This window comes from Sinocyclocheilus anshuiensis, unplaced genomic scaffold, assembly GCF_001515605.1.
Source record: "Sinocyclocheilus anshuiensis isolate Anshui unplaced genomic scaffold, SAMN03320099.WGS_v1.1 scaffold705, whole genome shotgun sequence".
In the NCBI taxonomy this organism is placed as follows: domain Eukaryota; kingdom Metazoa; phylum Chordata; class Actinopteri; order Cypriniformes; family Cyprinidae; genus Sinocyclocheilus; species Sinocyclocheilus anshuiensis.
In genome coordinates this window covers 590,709-607,662 of record NW_015536493.1, presented here as the reverse complement: position 1 = coordinate 607,662, position 16,954 = coordinate 590,709, and the positions used below count along the sequence as shown (strand labels likewise).

General features: G+C 39.7%; 2 protein-coding genes and 1 pseudogene across 3 annotated transcripts; 1 reads left to right on the top strand and 2 right to left on the bottom strand.

Annotated features, from left to right (window-relative positions):
- Positions 1–32: 32 nt before the first annotated feature.
- On the bottom strand, positions 33–5,369 carry LOC107685711 (uncharacterized). 2 transcript variants are annotated; one of them, XM_016482405.1, is made up of 2 exons: positions 4,920–5,369; positions 33–2,808 (listed from the first exon to the last, which is right to left on the bottom strand). In XM_016482405.1, the coding sequence occupies exons 1-2, from the start codon at positions 5,176–5,178 to the stop codon at positions 134–136; spliced, it is 2,934 nt and encodes a 977-aa protein (XP_016337891.1). In that variant the 5' UTR covers positions 5,179–5,369; the 3' UTR covers positions 33–133. The 2 variants fall into 2 exon arrangements, with proteins under 2 accessions (XP_016337891.1, XP_016337901.1); XM_016482415.1 differs by lacking the exon at positions 4,920–5,369 and adding an exon at positions 3,799–3,903.
- On the top strand, positions 4,333–9,468 carry LOC107685754 (alpha-soluble NSF attachment protein-like; annotated as a pseudogene).
- Positions 9,469–11,125: 1,657 nt separating this feature from the next.
- On the bottom strand, positions 11,126–15,894 carry rsph4a (radial spoke head component 4A). The gene is made up of 7 exons (XM_016482450.1): positions 15,794–15,894; positions 14,345–14,573; positions 13,034–13,330; positions 12,319–12,762; positions 11,656–11,800; positions 11,451–11,568; positions 11,126–11,351 (listed from the first exon to the last, which is right to left on the bottom strand). Exons 1-7 carry the CDS (start codon positions 15,892–15,894, stop codon positions 11,126–11,128), a joined length of 1,560 nt encoding a protein of 519 aa, XP_016337936.1.
- Positions 15,895–16,954: the final 1,060 nt, after the last annotated feature.

The following is a 16,954-nucleotide window of genomic DNA, read 5'->3' as shown; positions in this document are numbered from 1 at the left end:
TTGTGGTCCCCATTGACTTCCATAGTATTTTTTCTATAGGGTGAGTAAATTGAGGGTAAATGATGACAGAGTTTATATTTTTGGATGAATTACCCCTTTAACGTGACTTTGTACATATGTACATAAACAGTGATCATGACTCTTCCTCAGACACACGAACCTTACTTTCATAAGACACTAGAGTCTGGTAAAGACTTTCTCTGCTTTGGTTTCCACTGACACTGTTCCACTGCTCAATTTCACGTGCAGAGGAGCCACCTTTAAGCAGATCCACATAGTCAGTGTTCTGATGAAGAAACAAAATGTGGTCAAGGTGTTTAGACCCCAGTGTGGCCCTTCTTTGGGTCACTGGGGACTCCCTAGGGGCAAAGGCTCGATTGGCGGACACAGAAGTTGCAGGTATGGACAAGTATTTCCGTGCCAGTCTGGCCACAGCAGGAAAGCGATGCTCCTTGTTGTGCCACCATTGCAGGGGCGAGAGACTCCGTCTGCAAAGTGGCTCTGCTATGTAATTCTCCAGCTGCTGGTGAATCTCTGGCATTCGCTCAGTAGGATCCTCGCCCAGAAGAATATCGTACATGCTCTGCGGGAGAGGACTCGTCCGTATACGAGGCGTGAGCTGTAAATCTCCTCTCAGCGGCGAGGTCATACTGGTCCTGCTAGAACGTTTTTTACGGTCACTGGCATTCTTGAAAGGTGATCCAACCTCAAGCGTGTTTTCATTTACCTGTTCTGGAGACGATACGGCAACAGATGGCTCGCTCGGCTGCAGCTCAACGCTGTCACCTTCCTCCGCCGATCCAACCGATTCTGGAGAATCTAAAGCCATTGCAGGAATTGGCAAGGAATCATTCAATCCAAAATCTGCAGGTTCTCTACGTTCATCCACAGGCTCTTCCATTACCATGCTTTGTCTCCTCTCTCCATTCATTCCTTCGTTACTTGTGAAAGCCTGAACAGATAGCAGCTCTTTCACTTTGTCGTGCAACTTGCTGCGAGCATGTGGGCTGAGAAACCGCAACTCTTTAAAACGCGGGTCCAGAAATGAGGACAATATGGCAGGGCAGTCCAAAAGAGCATCTTCATCACTCAGACTCCAGCGTTTGTCCATACCAGCACGAATTCTCTCCATAACTCCCCTAACCACTGGACAGGTGCATTCTGCAATTTTCTGTCCCAGGAGCCGAGACACTCCTTGCAGGCACGGCATTAGGGCTGAAATGGGTCCATTGATATCCTCGCTCAAAAATGATGCTGCAATGCGAACCGTTTTGAGCACGGGAACCAATTCATGTATAAGACGCCACTGGTGATCTGCCAGATTTGTTGCTACTTTTTGCTCCTCTAGGACAGAGCTTATTACCCACTTGAGCTCCAGCAGACTCTCACACATCTCAATGGCAGTGGTCCAGCGTCCTGGATTGTTCAAGACCAGGCATGCGGACTCTTTATTAACAGCCTTTGCTTTCTGGCTCAGTGCTGTAGAAGCATTCACATCATGCTGGAAATGTAGGACGATGGCACGAGCATCTGCCAGACCTTGTCTGACAGTCTCCACACAAAGTCCTTCCTGGACACAGAGTTTCAGGGCTTGTCCAGCACAAAGCAGTGGTGCCCATCCCTCTGGAAGATTACCCGGAGGAGGATGGCTGGGTCCAGCAAATTCTTGCTGATATTCCTGATCAATGGCCATATTCTCCTGCCCTCTGGACTCCGATCCACTGGGGGTGTCATGCACGACACAGAAAACAAAGTTCTCTGGAAGCTGGAACTCGGAGAGGACTGCTCTCAAGGTGTCCGCAAAGCTCGCTTGCCCTCTCTCAGAAGGGTTTCCTTTGAATTCTGCTATCGGTCGGGTCTCGAGCACACAACGAGCCAGGCGCCAGTGAGAGTCGACAAAATGCGCACTGACTGTAAGGTAATACTGACCATCCCCATCAACCCCACACCCATCTATGGAACGCCAGTATTCGGTGCAGAGGGTCAGACAGTGAGAAGCTAAACTGGTCTGTAGATGCTGCTGAAGGCATTGCTTGAGGATGTGGTAGCGATGCCAAAGTAGACTGCCAAGCAGAGATGGAGAAGGCACAGGGTAGTTAGGCTCTAGGCAACTCAGTAAAAGCTTGAACCCCCTTTCTTCCACCACAGACAACGGCTGAAGGTCTCTGAAGACCATTTCCAAGATAAGATCAGTCAACACCTCTGCTCGCTTGTTGCTGCAGGCCTTTGTGCCACTGCGGATGCTGCTGCCTCCAGCAGTGCTGCTCATCTCCCCTGCAGGAAAATTATACATTAGGCAGCCCAAATCTGTTTCTTGGTGCACAATGGCATTTGAACTGGAAGCACCACTTCCTGCTGCACAATCAGGGGCATATGTTGTCCGGGCAGGTTTGGTCTCCGCCATCTCAGCTGGCAGTATTTCTTCCTGCTCCTCTTTGACAGTAACAGGTAGCACTGGTTGAAATGGAGCATTGCCTGTGGTGTTACATCTGTTACCATGTAAAGAGGTCTGAATGTGAGAATGCAATGCTGCAGGAGTGGGGATGCCTGCTGCGTTGTGAGGGGGAACTGCTCCATCCCGAATGCTGTGTTTGCGTCCTAAGTGTTCTCTCATGGAAGTAGTGCTGTTGTGAAAGGAAAGCTGCCTTTTACAGTGGTTGCACTCAACACGATACAGACTTAACTGTGTGTAGTGGTTCCACACTTTTGACGTGCGGCGATCAGAAAATGGCAAAAAACGCTGCATTCTCCGACGAAGAATTTGACCGTTGTGACTTCCAGGATGCATTTGAGGTGGGAGATCCATGTCTGTGGTGAAAGAGAAATTAAAACAATTACTTTTTTTGAGTGTATGTCATTTAAGTACAACATGATTACACAGGAACTTATGTAATTATGCTAACTAGCACACTTACAATTAAATTTACTTTGTAATGAAAAAAATCTTTAATCCTTCCTTAATGTGATGAATCTCAAGAGTTTTTATAACATATGTTTTCATAGAAATAAGTCCATGGTTAGAATGTGGTCCTTGCAAACTTGTTTACTGGGGTCAACAAAATGTCACAATTGTACAGAAACCCCAGTGCTGTACACAATCTTTGTAAATCTAAAGAAATAGCATTATCAGCACTGTCTTCTTGTTTATATTCTGACTTAATTGTAACATTTTTTTTAATGCTGTGACATACTCAGAGCTAAAATATAGCTTTAAAATATAGCTAACAAATATAGTTTGTTTTGTTTTTAATCCAAATAGCTAAAATACTAGTCCACTATTTGTTTTATCTCAGATGTGGTCAGTTGTAGAACACTGTCACATAACCTAAATGCATCCAAAATGCAACACAGTGAAATGCTATAAAAGCGCAATTGTATGAGGAAAAGGTTAATTTTTTTTTATTCTGTAACTTGACACTATTTCATGAGTTCATCACCTTTTGTCTTATTTACCATTTATATCAAAAGGTCCACCGGCAGTGTGAAATTATTTAAAAACTACAAATATACCATCCACGTAGTATCTTACGTTGTTATTATTATTATTATTACTTGATAAAACTGTTTAAATAATAATTATACCAGAAAACGGTGGTAAATATAGCATGTCACACAGCGGAACAATCAAATATTTTTTTTGTTTATCGCGGGAATATTTAGAACAAATAATAAGATTTGTATTAAGAGACTAACTCCATGTGAGGTATAGCGCTCTCTCTTGCTCGTTACAAGAGCGTTTATCCAGAGAACAATAACCATGCATAATGATACTAATGAAACAATTCCGCTATTATTTACATCAAACGTCACTGGATGTTCTTCCGGGCGAGCACAAGGGCCATTACGGTTTCATCCGCTTCCAGCTCGTGTGTTACCACCAATAAATAGTACACGCTTCCGCAATGCTGACTTATATAACTAATTAATTTTCTCGTCGCAAAATACATAATACCTTACTAATAACATATTTAAAAAAATCTCAATTCCTGCACACCCTCCGCTCGTTTGTGACCTGCACACTGGATGTGCTCGGCGCGGTGGCCGCTAGGGAACTAGGGTAAGTTGTACACAGACAACAGAAACGAAAAATGTACATCAGTCGCGTTTATATATCATAACTGCTCGACTCTGCTCGTGTATTTATGATATATGATTGTTACATAATTGTAAATATGCAATTATTAACTGATAACTACTAATAAGTAGTAATGTAAAAACCACAATTCGGTTATTCTGAAAACAACTATTTTGCAACAATCCCCAAAGTCTTAGCGAATTTACTTCCGATTTCCGCATGATGTGTCAATAAAACAAATAACTTCATTTCAGGCGATGTGAATGGGATATTGCTTGGATATCATTCCCTACAGTCAGGCTCAAATTTAATCCAACAAAATGGATTATTCTGGAAAAGAAAAGGAAGCTATGGCCATCATGGCTGAGGCAGACAAAAAAATGAAAACGTCACATTCGTTATTCGGGTCGTTTTTTGGGTAAATCCATTAATGATGTTTTTGCACCTCTGCGATATTGAATGTGCAAATCTTGAACATCACAATTGAACAAAAATACTAAGTATCAAATACAATTCGTTTGTAACAAGCAATGTTAAAATATAATTTGAATTAACAAATATAATCGAGAAGCAATACTTTCGTAAGTGCATTATTTGTAATACAATGTTGTTCGCATTTAGCTGGCTTAAATCTACCAGAGTTTATTTTTCCAGATGGCACAAAAGTGAAATCAGCTAGTTAGCCGAGTAGCATCGCATTGCACGTATAAAGCGTCATAATAAACAGAGTTGTGTGCGCTTAATGTAGCGTTTTCATCTCGCCTTCATTCATACGCGACTCAACACTAATGCGCACTAAGACATGCAGCTTATTTTGCATCGATTTAACACTTTTGAAACTCACCTATGCTGCCTTTGTTGGGCTCTTCCGTGCATAGTCTCTCGCCGCCGTTGGATACAGTGGGTATGTTGAGTCGATGTTTCACTCTGAGGTGTTTTATCATGTTGGCTGTATTCGAAGAGAACTTAAAGTTCGTCTTACACAACCTGCAGTAAACAGTGGCACTGCTCTCATTTTTGATGTAGTACTTCCAGGCTACGGAGCAATAGCGGGCCTGTGTTTTTGCACTGATTTCCGACTCCTCTTGCTTCATGTTGGCCATATCAGTGGAAACACGTTGTGCGAGTGCAGCCGAACGCAGCTAATAGCGCCTCCTATCGGTTTCTGTGAAATGAATGAACCTCCCCCTTCTTCTTCTTGTAACGTTTATTGGCGGTGGGCAAGCCAACAAACCTCCCCCTTGCTTTTGTTAATTCTAGGAGTTCCTCCAAGGTCGAGGAGGCCTGTGACTTGTACGTGAGAGCTGCCAACATGTTCAAGATGGCAAAGAACTGGAGTGGTACGACACACAGCAACTTTTTTGCACCATAATACGAGGGTGTTCAATAAGCACGTGTCATTTGTATTGCTGCTTTGTTCCTCTATTTAAGTTGCAGGAGATGCCTTCTGCAAAGCTGCACAGCTGCATTTACAGGTGCAAAGCAAGCACAACGCAGCCATAAACTTTCTTGATGCTGGCAATGCATTCAAAAAGGCTGATCCTCAAGGTACAACTCACATTGTTTACATTATGAGCAATAAAAATCTCATTATGTAGCGTGTCTGTAATTCAAAAGAAGGAATTCTATTATGGCTTTTCTGCAACTTTTCTACACAGAGGCCATGAGCTGTTTCTGTCAGGCCATTGACATCTACACAGACATGGTGAGAAATATTAAGTCTTATTTAAGCATTCAAATACAATTCAACATGGTTAATACACTTTTCTGATTAGGGATTTTTTTCTTACAAATCTGTTTCCACAGGGACGTTTCAACATTGCAGCGAAACACCACATATCAATTGCTGAAATCTATGAATCTGAGTTACTGGACATAGATAAAGTAAGTGGGAAGTGATCTATTTATGTAAACGTACACATTTATCAATAAGTGGCTCAGATCAATATCGACAGTACGAGTATAAAAATACACTGCCTCTCAAACGTTTGGGGTCAGATATGACGATATGAAATTAATACTTTTATTCAGAAAAGGATGCATTAAATTGATTAAAAATAAAAGTAAATATGTTTATTACAAAATATTTCTATTTCAAATAAATGCTCTTAAGTTACTGTTCATCACAGAGTGCTGACATAATTAGGGTTTCCAGAAAGCAGCACAACTGTTTTCAACATTGATAATAATAATACATGTTTCTTGAGCAGTTAATCAGCATATTAGACTGATTTCTGAAGGATCATGTGATGCTGAAGACTGGAGTAGTGGCTGCTGAAAATGTAGCTTTGCACATCACATTTTAAAATACATTAAAATAGAAAACAGTTATTTTGCTTTGTAGTAATGTTTAGTAAAAAAAAAAAAAAAGTGTTTAAATTTGAAAAGTAGTGTTTTTAATGCATCCCGATGATACCATAATGACCAAAATAAGAGCCCTTTCTGAAAGAGTGAAAGAGAAACAATTAATTGTTAAATTGCTATTATTTGTGCCCAGAATACTTATGTTTATTTGTTTACAGGCCATTTCTCATTATGAACAGGCAGCAGATTATTACAAAGGGGAGGAGTCCACCAGGTACTCTTTGGCTGTATCCGAAATCGCCCCCTATACCCTCAAATAGGGTACTAATTGAGGGTCAGCCATTTTAAGTGGTGTCCGAAACCATAGTGGGCATTCTCGAGTGCACTCATTCAAACCCACAATGCACCGCAAAAACGAGTGTACAACCGATGTACACTCAACGGCTAGAGATAACCCATAATGCACTGTGAGAGTCGCGCGCCAAATAAATAAATACAAATAATGCAAAGACAGGTATGAACTGTGAGAAACGGAGACAGCTAGAATCGTTATTCGTATATTGCATGAGAATACTCACCCTCAAAATTGTCGATGTAACTCGAAATATATCATTTGAAGCCCTTCTCTTTACTGTTGGGTGTAACAGCTGATTGCCTCACGATACGATTAACGTCATTTACGGTAATCCGGGGAAGCTCTTGTAAACAGCGAGTGTATGTCATCCTCTCCTGTGCCATTTTCACACAGTTATCACCAATAGCGAAAACGGCTTCCGGCACTGCACCGGATGTAACTGAGCTGGTTGAGACCAAACGCGGAAGCAATCTTGCATAGAGTCTATTCCCGCGTCTGTCTCGCCAGAAGATGGCGCCCGCAGCTGAATCCATTCATTTTACAACGCACTCGTCCATGGCGTAATACAGCGTAATACAACACGTGTACAAATTCATTGTGAATTGACTATTAAATTGTTTAACTAGGGTTTATACATAATTTCCGTGACAGAGTTCAAGATAATTTCTTTAATCTTACTACTGGACCTGCCTGTTTCAAATTATTATTACAGCAAGCAAACTATGCTAAAGCGGCAGTCCTTCCGGTGCACTCAGTGTCTGAATTCACTCACTCGTTTTCATTCACGCCTTCAAGTGAACTGAATGAGTGGACTAATGAATGAGGGTATAGGGGGCGATTTCGGATACAGCCTTTATCAGTGTTGATAAGTGTTGTAGAACAATTTAGGTTTGAGCACAAAAGCTGTGTTGTAATTAAATGATTGAATTTAGTATTATTAAACTAAATGAACTCTCTCACTCTCTTTAGTGCAGCCAACAAATGTCTTCTCAAAGTGGCAACCTAAAATGTTCATATGGAGCAGTACCAGAAATCCATTGAAATATTTGAGCAGGTCTGTGTGATTTGATCTTCTGTCGAAAACCTGTGTTCATTTGTCTCATTCATCCTTCATGTTGATTGGCATGTTGTCTGCTCAGATTGGGTCTTACTCCATGGACACTACTTTGCTGAGGTATGGTGCTAAAGACCATTTCTTCAAAGCAGCTCTGTGTCACTTCTGTGTGGATATGCTCAACTGCCAGGTGACTGATTTACTCTCTTCCCAGTCTGAAAACATTTACAATGACTTGTAACTTTGCGCTTTCTCTTTATTTAACCCTTGTTCTCTTCAATAGCTGGCTGTACAGAAGTATGAAGAAATGTATCCAGCCTTTTCAGATGCTAGGGAGTGCAAACTTCTTAAGGTTGGAGTCTTTCTTGCCAATACATTTAGTTACTTAAAGATTCTTCTATAGAACAGAATTGTGATCTCAGGTTCATGGTTAACATCCATTGAGACTGAAGGTGGATGTACTGCACAAATCTGTGCCTAATTGTCTCTATTTATTGTCTTATTGTTTTGTATTTTATACACTACCATTTGAAAGGTTGGAGTTGGTAAGATTTTTTCAATGCAGTAAAAAAACAGTAATATTGTGAAACATTATTATAATGTAAAATAACTGTTTTCTATTTTAATGTATTTTAAAGGGGTCATATGATGCAATTTCAAATTTTCCTTTCTCTTTGGAGTGTTACAAGCTCTTGGTGCATAAAGAAGACAGCACACCTCGCTTTTTCAGACCGATGAGCTTTGTAAAAATCGATGCGTTTCAAAAAGGCGGGGCATAGAGGAGAAACAATAATGTACAGTATGTGGAAAATAATGTGTTTTTTTAACTTTAAACCGCATAAACACATTTCATTACACCAAATAATGTTCTTTTTAGCAGCATCATATGACCCCTTTAAAATTGATTTATTCCTGTGATGGCCAAGCTGAATTTCTCCAGTCTTCAGTGTCACATGATCCTTCAGAAATCATTCAATGCTGATTTGCTGCTCAAGAAACATTTCTTATTATTATCAGTGTTGAAAACAGTTGTGCTACTTAATATTTTAGGTGGAAACCATTACAGTTTTTTCAGTATTATTTAAGTTGCAATAGATTTTTTGTAATAATGTGAGTCTTTACTGATACTTTTGATAAATTTAATGGTTCCTTGCTGAATAAAAGTATTAATTACTTTACATAAAAATCTTACCAACCCCAAACTTTTGAAATGTAGTTCAGAGTCCTTGAACATTTTGTGAGACTTTATAAAAAGTAATCAATCACAATTTAAATTTCTGCATTTCTCACTAAACAGAAACTTCTTGATGCACATGAAGAGCAGAATATTGATGCATATGCTGATGCAGTAAGTTCTCTTAGTAATATTGTTTCATAATTCACTGCACACATTTTAACTGTGGTAGTTCATTCATGAATTACTCCGTCTAAATTCTGGATTTCTTTTATTTCATTAGGTAAGGGAATTTGACTCCATCACCCGACTTGATCAGTGGCAGACCACTATGTTACTAAGAATCAAGAAGACCATTCAGGACGAGGAGAATGACCTTCGCTAATGTGAAGTCATGATTCCAAGCTCATTTCCCATTCTCCCGTTCTTCCTCTCACTTAACAGTGATTCCTTTCTTACCATGGTTATTATTTATTCATATATGTGACTCTGGACCACAAAACCAGTCTTAAGTCTCTGGGGTATATTCGTAGCAATAGCCAAAAATACATTGTATGGGTCAAAATTATTGATTTTTCTCTTATGCCAAAAATCATTAGGATATTAAGTAAAGATTATGTTCCATGAAGATATTTAGTAAATTTCCTACTGTAAATATATCAAAAATAAATTTTTGATTAGTAATATGCATTGCTAAGAACTTCATTTGGACAACTTTAAAGGCGATTTTCTCAATGTTTTTATTTTTTTAGCACCCTCAGATTCCAGATATTCAAATAGTTGTATCTCAGCCAAATATTGTCCTATCCTAACAAACCATACATCAATGGAAAGCTTATTTATTCAGCTTTCAGATGATTTATAAATCTCAATTTCGAAAAATGGACCCTTATGACTGGTTTTGTGGTCCAGGGTCACATATGTGAAAATGAAGGTCACGTGCGCATTATACAAATCCCAAATCCTACTAAATAAATTGAACTTTTATCCCAAAGAACACTGTGAAGTCTTCTAGAATGACACTGGGTAGAATTTATGTTACAAGCTATGATCACAACGTTCCTTTGTTGTAAATGCAACTCCTCGTAAATCTGATTATTTTATCCGTTACCATTTGCATTCATGCTTGTGCAGCTTCAGTATTTTTTATCAACACCAGCTTTATTTATTATTCTTTTATTAATGGTTATAAATAATCATTTGATTTTCATTTGTTACTGACCAAGTCACAAGGCTTGTATGTGTCAATATTTATTAGTAGTATTTATTAGTGAAGATAATTCTAGATTTGTGCAAAATTCTATAACTGTGATGATCAGCTTGAATCAGCTGAAACAGTACTAATTGCTATCTTCGTTTTCCTCTGTGGAGAAAATAATCAAGAAGTAATTTCCTTCAGTTAGATCTTAAATGAAATAACATTTAAAAAAAAATGATAAAACATTTAGCTTAAATGATTTTGTTTTTTTGAACCAACACAAGAAGAGTGAATCTGCATGATGGTAATGTATTTCGCAGGACTCTAGGATGTGAGGATTAATCAGTCTTCTTTCCACTCTGTCTGAAGGTGGACTGGTTAATTGTGCAATTTGTTTATCATGTATAGTAAATGAAATACCCGAGGAACCCGCTTGGCATGAAAATGTTTTAGTTCTTCTTTTAAGCTAATATCAGCTGAGTTTAATTTATTGATGTATTACAATAGGCTCATAAATTAAAGTCATGTTTGTTATCTAAAATAAACTTGAATTATTAGGCTTCTTATTTATTAAGTTATTACATTTTGCAATTCAGTGCTTTTTGTGTTGACAGTTTCATCTACCTACATGTTCAGATGCTTATGACTAGTCGTGAACCAATACAGGAACTTGAGCATGGAAAAAGCATGGCAGAATAATCTTAATGAAGTGTAACACAAAGTATAATGTTCGGAGGCAAGCAGTGGAAGCATGCATTAATTCATCAAAATCTATGTTAAATTAAAAAAGCTAATAAATTATTTGATTCCCTCCATTTTTGTTGAGTTTTAATATTTCAACGATGTGGGCATACATACAAAGACAGTGTTTAGATCGAAATGGATTGTTTAAGGAACTGCACATATAAAACTTTAAGAATCTGACCATCAACACACCTTCTAAAGCAGGTTTATTTTTGTCTGTTTCAATCATCCTCCTCCTCATCTTCCAGATCCTCTGTCTCATCCAGGGCTGCCGTCTGCTCCTCCAGGGCAGCTTTCAAAGCCTGCTCTTCCTCCAAACTGGGGTCCAGGGCCTCTGTGATTTCAGGCCCACTGGGGTACTCATTTTGGGGTGGTGGGAGAATGGTTGGGGTGTATGCCTCTCCAATATATTTCATCCCCCAACCAATGTATATGTTTCCAAACTTCCTGAGAGAGAACAGAAGAATGGTTTGCCTCAGCAGAAAACGTATCAGTTTGATGGAAATTGTTGAACAGACAGTAAATTTTGAAAAGCAAGGTTCTTACCTGCCACTAGCATAAGCATAAGATCCAGGCCAGAGGTTGGAGCGCAGCACAGCGATGGAAAACTGAGGAATGAGGTTAGTGGAGATCATTGAGCTCCAAGGTGGGGTGTCATTCATCTCTGTGGGCAGAACATATTCTGCATTAGAGTTCAACATTTAAACTGTGCTGGAGGTGTTTAATGTAAATGTTATGCAGTGTGACTGACTCGCATCCTCAGACACAGGTGTCAGTAGAGGAGGCCCGACTTCCGGCTCCAGCTCATCAGGTTCCTCCTCCCTCTCTTCCACCTCGGCATCTTCATCCACGTCATCCGCAGACTTCTTAGTTACGTTTACCCACACACAGCGGCCCTAACATTCACACATGTACAGTACTGTGCACATTTTCTCCCCCCAAAAATACGGTTATTCGTATTTTTTGCTTTAGTGTGCCACTAGGAAATCAGAAGTGATAGTCCACCCAAAAATGAAAATTCGGCCATTATTTACTCACCTTCATACCATTCCAAACCTGTATGACTTTTCTTTGTTGATATTTTTAGTAATGTTGGTAACTAAACAGTTTTGGTTACTATTGACTTGCATTACGTGACAAAAAATACAATGGAAGTCAATGGGAACCAAAACTGTTTGGAAACCAACATTCTTGAAAACATCTTGTTTTGTGTTCCACAGAAGAAAGTAAGTCATACAGGTTTGGAATGACATGAGGGTGATAATAATGGCAGAATTTTAATTTTCGGTGGACTGTTACTTTAATTGTAATAATTCAGTTACATTTTTATATGCACAAGAGTCCGATAACAGACGTATGATCCACACAGACATTTTAAAGCAGATTAATTCCCAGCAGGCTGTCTGTTTCTTACCTGTGTAAGTATATGCTGTATATGATGGACCCATAGATTTAGAGACTCAGCCATCTCATTTACATGGATGCCCTCAAAGTTAGGATTTTCCTCATAGCTGTCTCGCAGTCCATCATCCTCGCCTTCATCCTCCCCAAACTGATAGAATCCCAGAGGGCTGACGTGCGTGCCCGCTGAGATCCGTGCGATCTGGGCACGCAGGTAGTTGGTCTCATTGCCAGGAAAGGGAGGATAACTTACAACAGGAGCATCAAGCCTGCCTGTGAAGAACCCTCGGATCTGCCGGGCTACTGTAATCTGAGCGGGGGTGACCATTGGCAGTCTGACCCATGGCATGCCGGGCTCTTGACACACAAAATAAGTGTATTTGTTGACACCGGTGTGATTTTCTTCCTTTGGCACTGGCGGAGGTGGCTTGTATGTTGATTTGGGAGTCGGATCAGCCTGCAAGTAAAGTAAAAGACTTTTCACTTTCATGCCAAGCAGCTTTCTTCTGTTCAGCTCTGCAAATTCCTGTGAACTTGAAAATGAGCAAAATCTGCATAGGAAAATCTGTCATCCTCATGTGAAACTCCAGATCGGACAGATTCCTACTGAATGAAATCAGAACAGCAGCAGAATTTTATCGAGCAACAGTAACTGTGACTGCACCTTTACTCCAAAAAGTATGATATTTAAAGCAGATTTGTTCTTCAGTTGCTATTTTGTGACTTACAGCTTCCACAAGCTCCGTTTCATCCTTGTCCTCTTCCTCCCTCTCCTCATCCTCATGTGTCTGTTCTGTCCCCTCCTCCTCTTCTCCTTCACCTTCTCTGAATTCCCCCTCAGCCACCAGGTAGTTGCCCTGTGTGCCGACGATCTTGCCCCAGAATCGACAGCGCAGGAGACACTGTGCGTCCACCAGCTGTTTCAAAGCCAGAAAGACTCTCTGCATCTCCTCTCTCCCCAGACCCACACCAGCTTGCTCAAAGAAGAACGCAAGTTCTGCAACATTCGGTAAAGGAGACTCCACCTGGAAATGATACAGAACACTGTATTACAGAAACTGTTGTATTGTACTAAACTGCCCATAGGAGGCACCACAGCACTGGCCATCTACAGTTGTCCTGAAGTCAAAGTATTTGAACCTTAAAGATAGAGTCCACCCAAATATCTTTTACTCACCCTCATGTTGTTCCAAACCGTTAGGACTTTGGTCACTCTTTGAAACATAAATTACAATGTTTTTAATGAAACTCGAGTGGTCTCTGTCTCTCCATTGAACGTCCAGCTAAACAAAGCTTATAAGATCCAACATATGGTGTCATAAATTGAATCCATATGAATTGAGCGGTTTAATCCAAGTCTTGTAAGGAGATATGATTGCTCTGTGATTAACATTTAATTTAGGGCTTTTATTTACAATGAAACAATGATCATTAATAGAACCTACATAGAACACATCACATATCGTAAAGAGAGAAGCTCAAAGTTTCTGTTTACCATATGTGATGCACTTTATGCATGTGTGTTTATATGTTAATAAAAGCCTGAATGAAATCAATTCATCATGTAAAGAAACTATCTCTTCACAAAACTTGAATTAAAGAGCTCAGTTTGTATGGATTAATTTATGACTTTATGACCTTTTTGGATCTTCTAGGGTTACCTGGACTTTCAGTGGAGGGACAGAAATCTCTCGGGTTTCATTAAAATATCTTAATTTGTGTTTTAAAGAATGACCAGTCTTAAGGGTATGGAACGATATGGGTCAGTAAATTATGACAGAATTTCAATTTTTGGATGAACCATCCCTTTAAGTCACTCCAATATCTCTGAATATGATAGCATTAGATAAAGAAACATCAAATCAAGCTGCGTTTGTTGTAAAGAAAGGTAGTACAAGCACCCATTCAAGTATTTCACACACACACACACACACACACACACACACAAAGGTTTGTTGTTAGGTTTTAAGGTTGAAAAAAAATAATAATAAAAAAAAATTACATGGAGCCCCAGGAACAGGACCAACATACTCTCTTACCAAATCTTCCTCGTGATCACCTTCATCACCAGCCGCGCGCGTGAAGAGCGCCTTCTGTTGCTCGGCCAGGAACAGAGCTGCGGAGGAGGACGGACTGTCACGCAAGGTGTCCTGCTTCTCCTGAAGGATACTTCCTTTCAGCTCGCGACTCATGTCCTCTATCACATCGACTGCGTTCTCTGGACGCTCATCCATAACTTTGGTTAACAGTCGCACGAGGTGGTCATAGCTGGACGAAGAAGTTCAAGTGCATCAGGGGCCAGTTGCATAAACTTAGCCACCATGTTAAGACTGTCACAAGTTTGACCAACTAGCAGTTGCCAAGGTGTAATCGGTCTTACTTTTCCAATACAAATGAGACCAATCTATCTTTCATAACTGAATTAAAAAAGTTATGACCAGTCTTGAAGAAAAAAAAAATTAGATGACTAACTTTTTAAGACTAGTCTAAACAGTTTATACAACCGACCCCCAGGGATGGATTACTGACCGGGCCAATGGGGCCAGTGCCCAGGGGCCCTTGATTACCAGGAGCCCGGGGGGGCCCTGGGCTTTAAGGTTGCGCGATCCAGTTTGGTACGAAAAACCCATCAACAATGAAAACAAATGTTTATTTATGCTTGAATATATGTGTCCCTTAGCCTATACAATGCCTCTTGAACAAGGCTCTTGGTCTATGAGGGCTCTCTGGCACTCCTGTTACTATTGGGCCCTGTAAATATGAAGGCCTCCAAATCTTTTATAGAACCAGGGCTGTAGCTGGGGTATCCGAGGCCCAATGCAGGTTGTTGCTGTGAGCCCCCTTGAAAACGCGTTCTGGAAGGAGGGACCCTTCAAGCCTGGGGCCCCTAGAAATGGGGGTGGGAGGCCTTGGAGATAATTGGCCCCGGGGCCTTTGCAAGTCATAATCCGTCCCTGCCGACCCCAGAAATCAGGACATTTTAGTCATTACAATTGTTTGCTAAACTGCCGCTGTGGAGGGACTCCTTGCACAACATTGTCGCACTGTTTGTAACCAATTTACGCCACGTTTTGTACATTTTTCCTCCAAACTTAAGCAATATCCTTATATTTTTGCAATAGCTTTTGTAAACTATAGCGAACACAATAAAAGCAGACTGGGAAACATCAAGGCAAGCGTCAAAAGAACGAAGCTAGATTTAATGCATTAACTGTGCAAAGATAAATGTAAGTTCGGGGCATGTTGCCATAGGGTTTTTCAAGTGTTAATAAACAGCATGTTCCCATTGTGACAACACGCGTATCATAACTTACTTTTTTATTGGTAATGTGTTTCGAGCTTGTACATGTTAATTGTCTTCCAATAAATGTCCTCTATATATGACCAGTTAAGATATATAACGGTGCTTTAATAATAAATTAATGATAACTTAAAAATAATACTTGGACTAGAATACTCTATGAGGCTAATGTGATGATGTAACTTACAGGTTGAGGTTTGTTTTTGTGCTGTTCTTCATCATGAAAGCTTTAAAACGCGCCGCAGCCTGCAACCTCTCATTGTTCACCGCTTCCTCGGTCATCTCCATTTTATTAAAACTTACAAACTGTCGCCGACTAATTAAATTTGTATATTTTTTCAGCCTTTATTGTTATGGCAAATCATCAAACCGGCTTAGCACAAAAGAGCACAGAAATCAACGCATTACCCGCAGCTCACTTCCGTTGCTATGGACGCAGCGGTGTAACTACAACAAACTTGTTGCCTGGCAGCGTCTTTATTCTGAGGCTACTCAAAAATTACACACAAGTGAAAGTACAGAGACTCAGTGAAAAATTTACAAGTGTCTGGTCAAAAACATACTTGAGTAAAAGTGAAAAAGTACAACTTTAAATTCAAGTATTAAGCTCAAGTATTAAAAAAGTAGAAGTAACCTAGCAAAAAAAAAAAAAAAAAAAGAAGGAGATTCTTGTTTCATCATATTGAACCATCTTCTCAATGCAAAGTGAAATTGCTTAAAAATAAACTGCATAAAATGTTTTGTCAGACGGACATATAAAGGTTCGATTAAAGGGAGAAAACAAAACGCAGTGGCAATGGCAAACACATCTATCTGCAACAACAACAATTAAAATGCAGCACAGTGGAACACAAAAAAAATTTCTTTACACCTTAATGCCATCCCATCTGTATACGAGTTTCTTTCTGCAGATGAACACGAACTAAGAGTTGTAGAAAAAATGATCTTTCTGCATATAATGCAAGTGTACGGCATGTGCAAAGATGATTTTTCAAAAACTACACAAAGAGAAGACAACAGTAACCCATATCACCCCTACTGGAACAATTGGCGTGTGTAAGAAACATACAAATACTAATTTATTTAAAAAAAAATTTTACTTTACCATTGTGTTCACTTTGTGTGGTTTTTTAAGTGGTCCCGTATACTTGCATTATATGCACTAAAAATATTTGTGTTGATCTGAAGAAAGTTGTTATACATAATGTATATATATAAGATATACATCTGGGATGGCATGAGGGTGAGTAAATGAGAGAATTGTAATTTTTGGGTGGAGTATTCCTTTAATGAACCAGATGTGATGCAGAGGCCAGAAATATATTCTAGACAGAATATAAGAAATTGT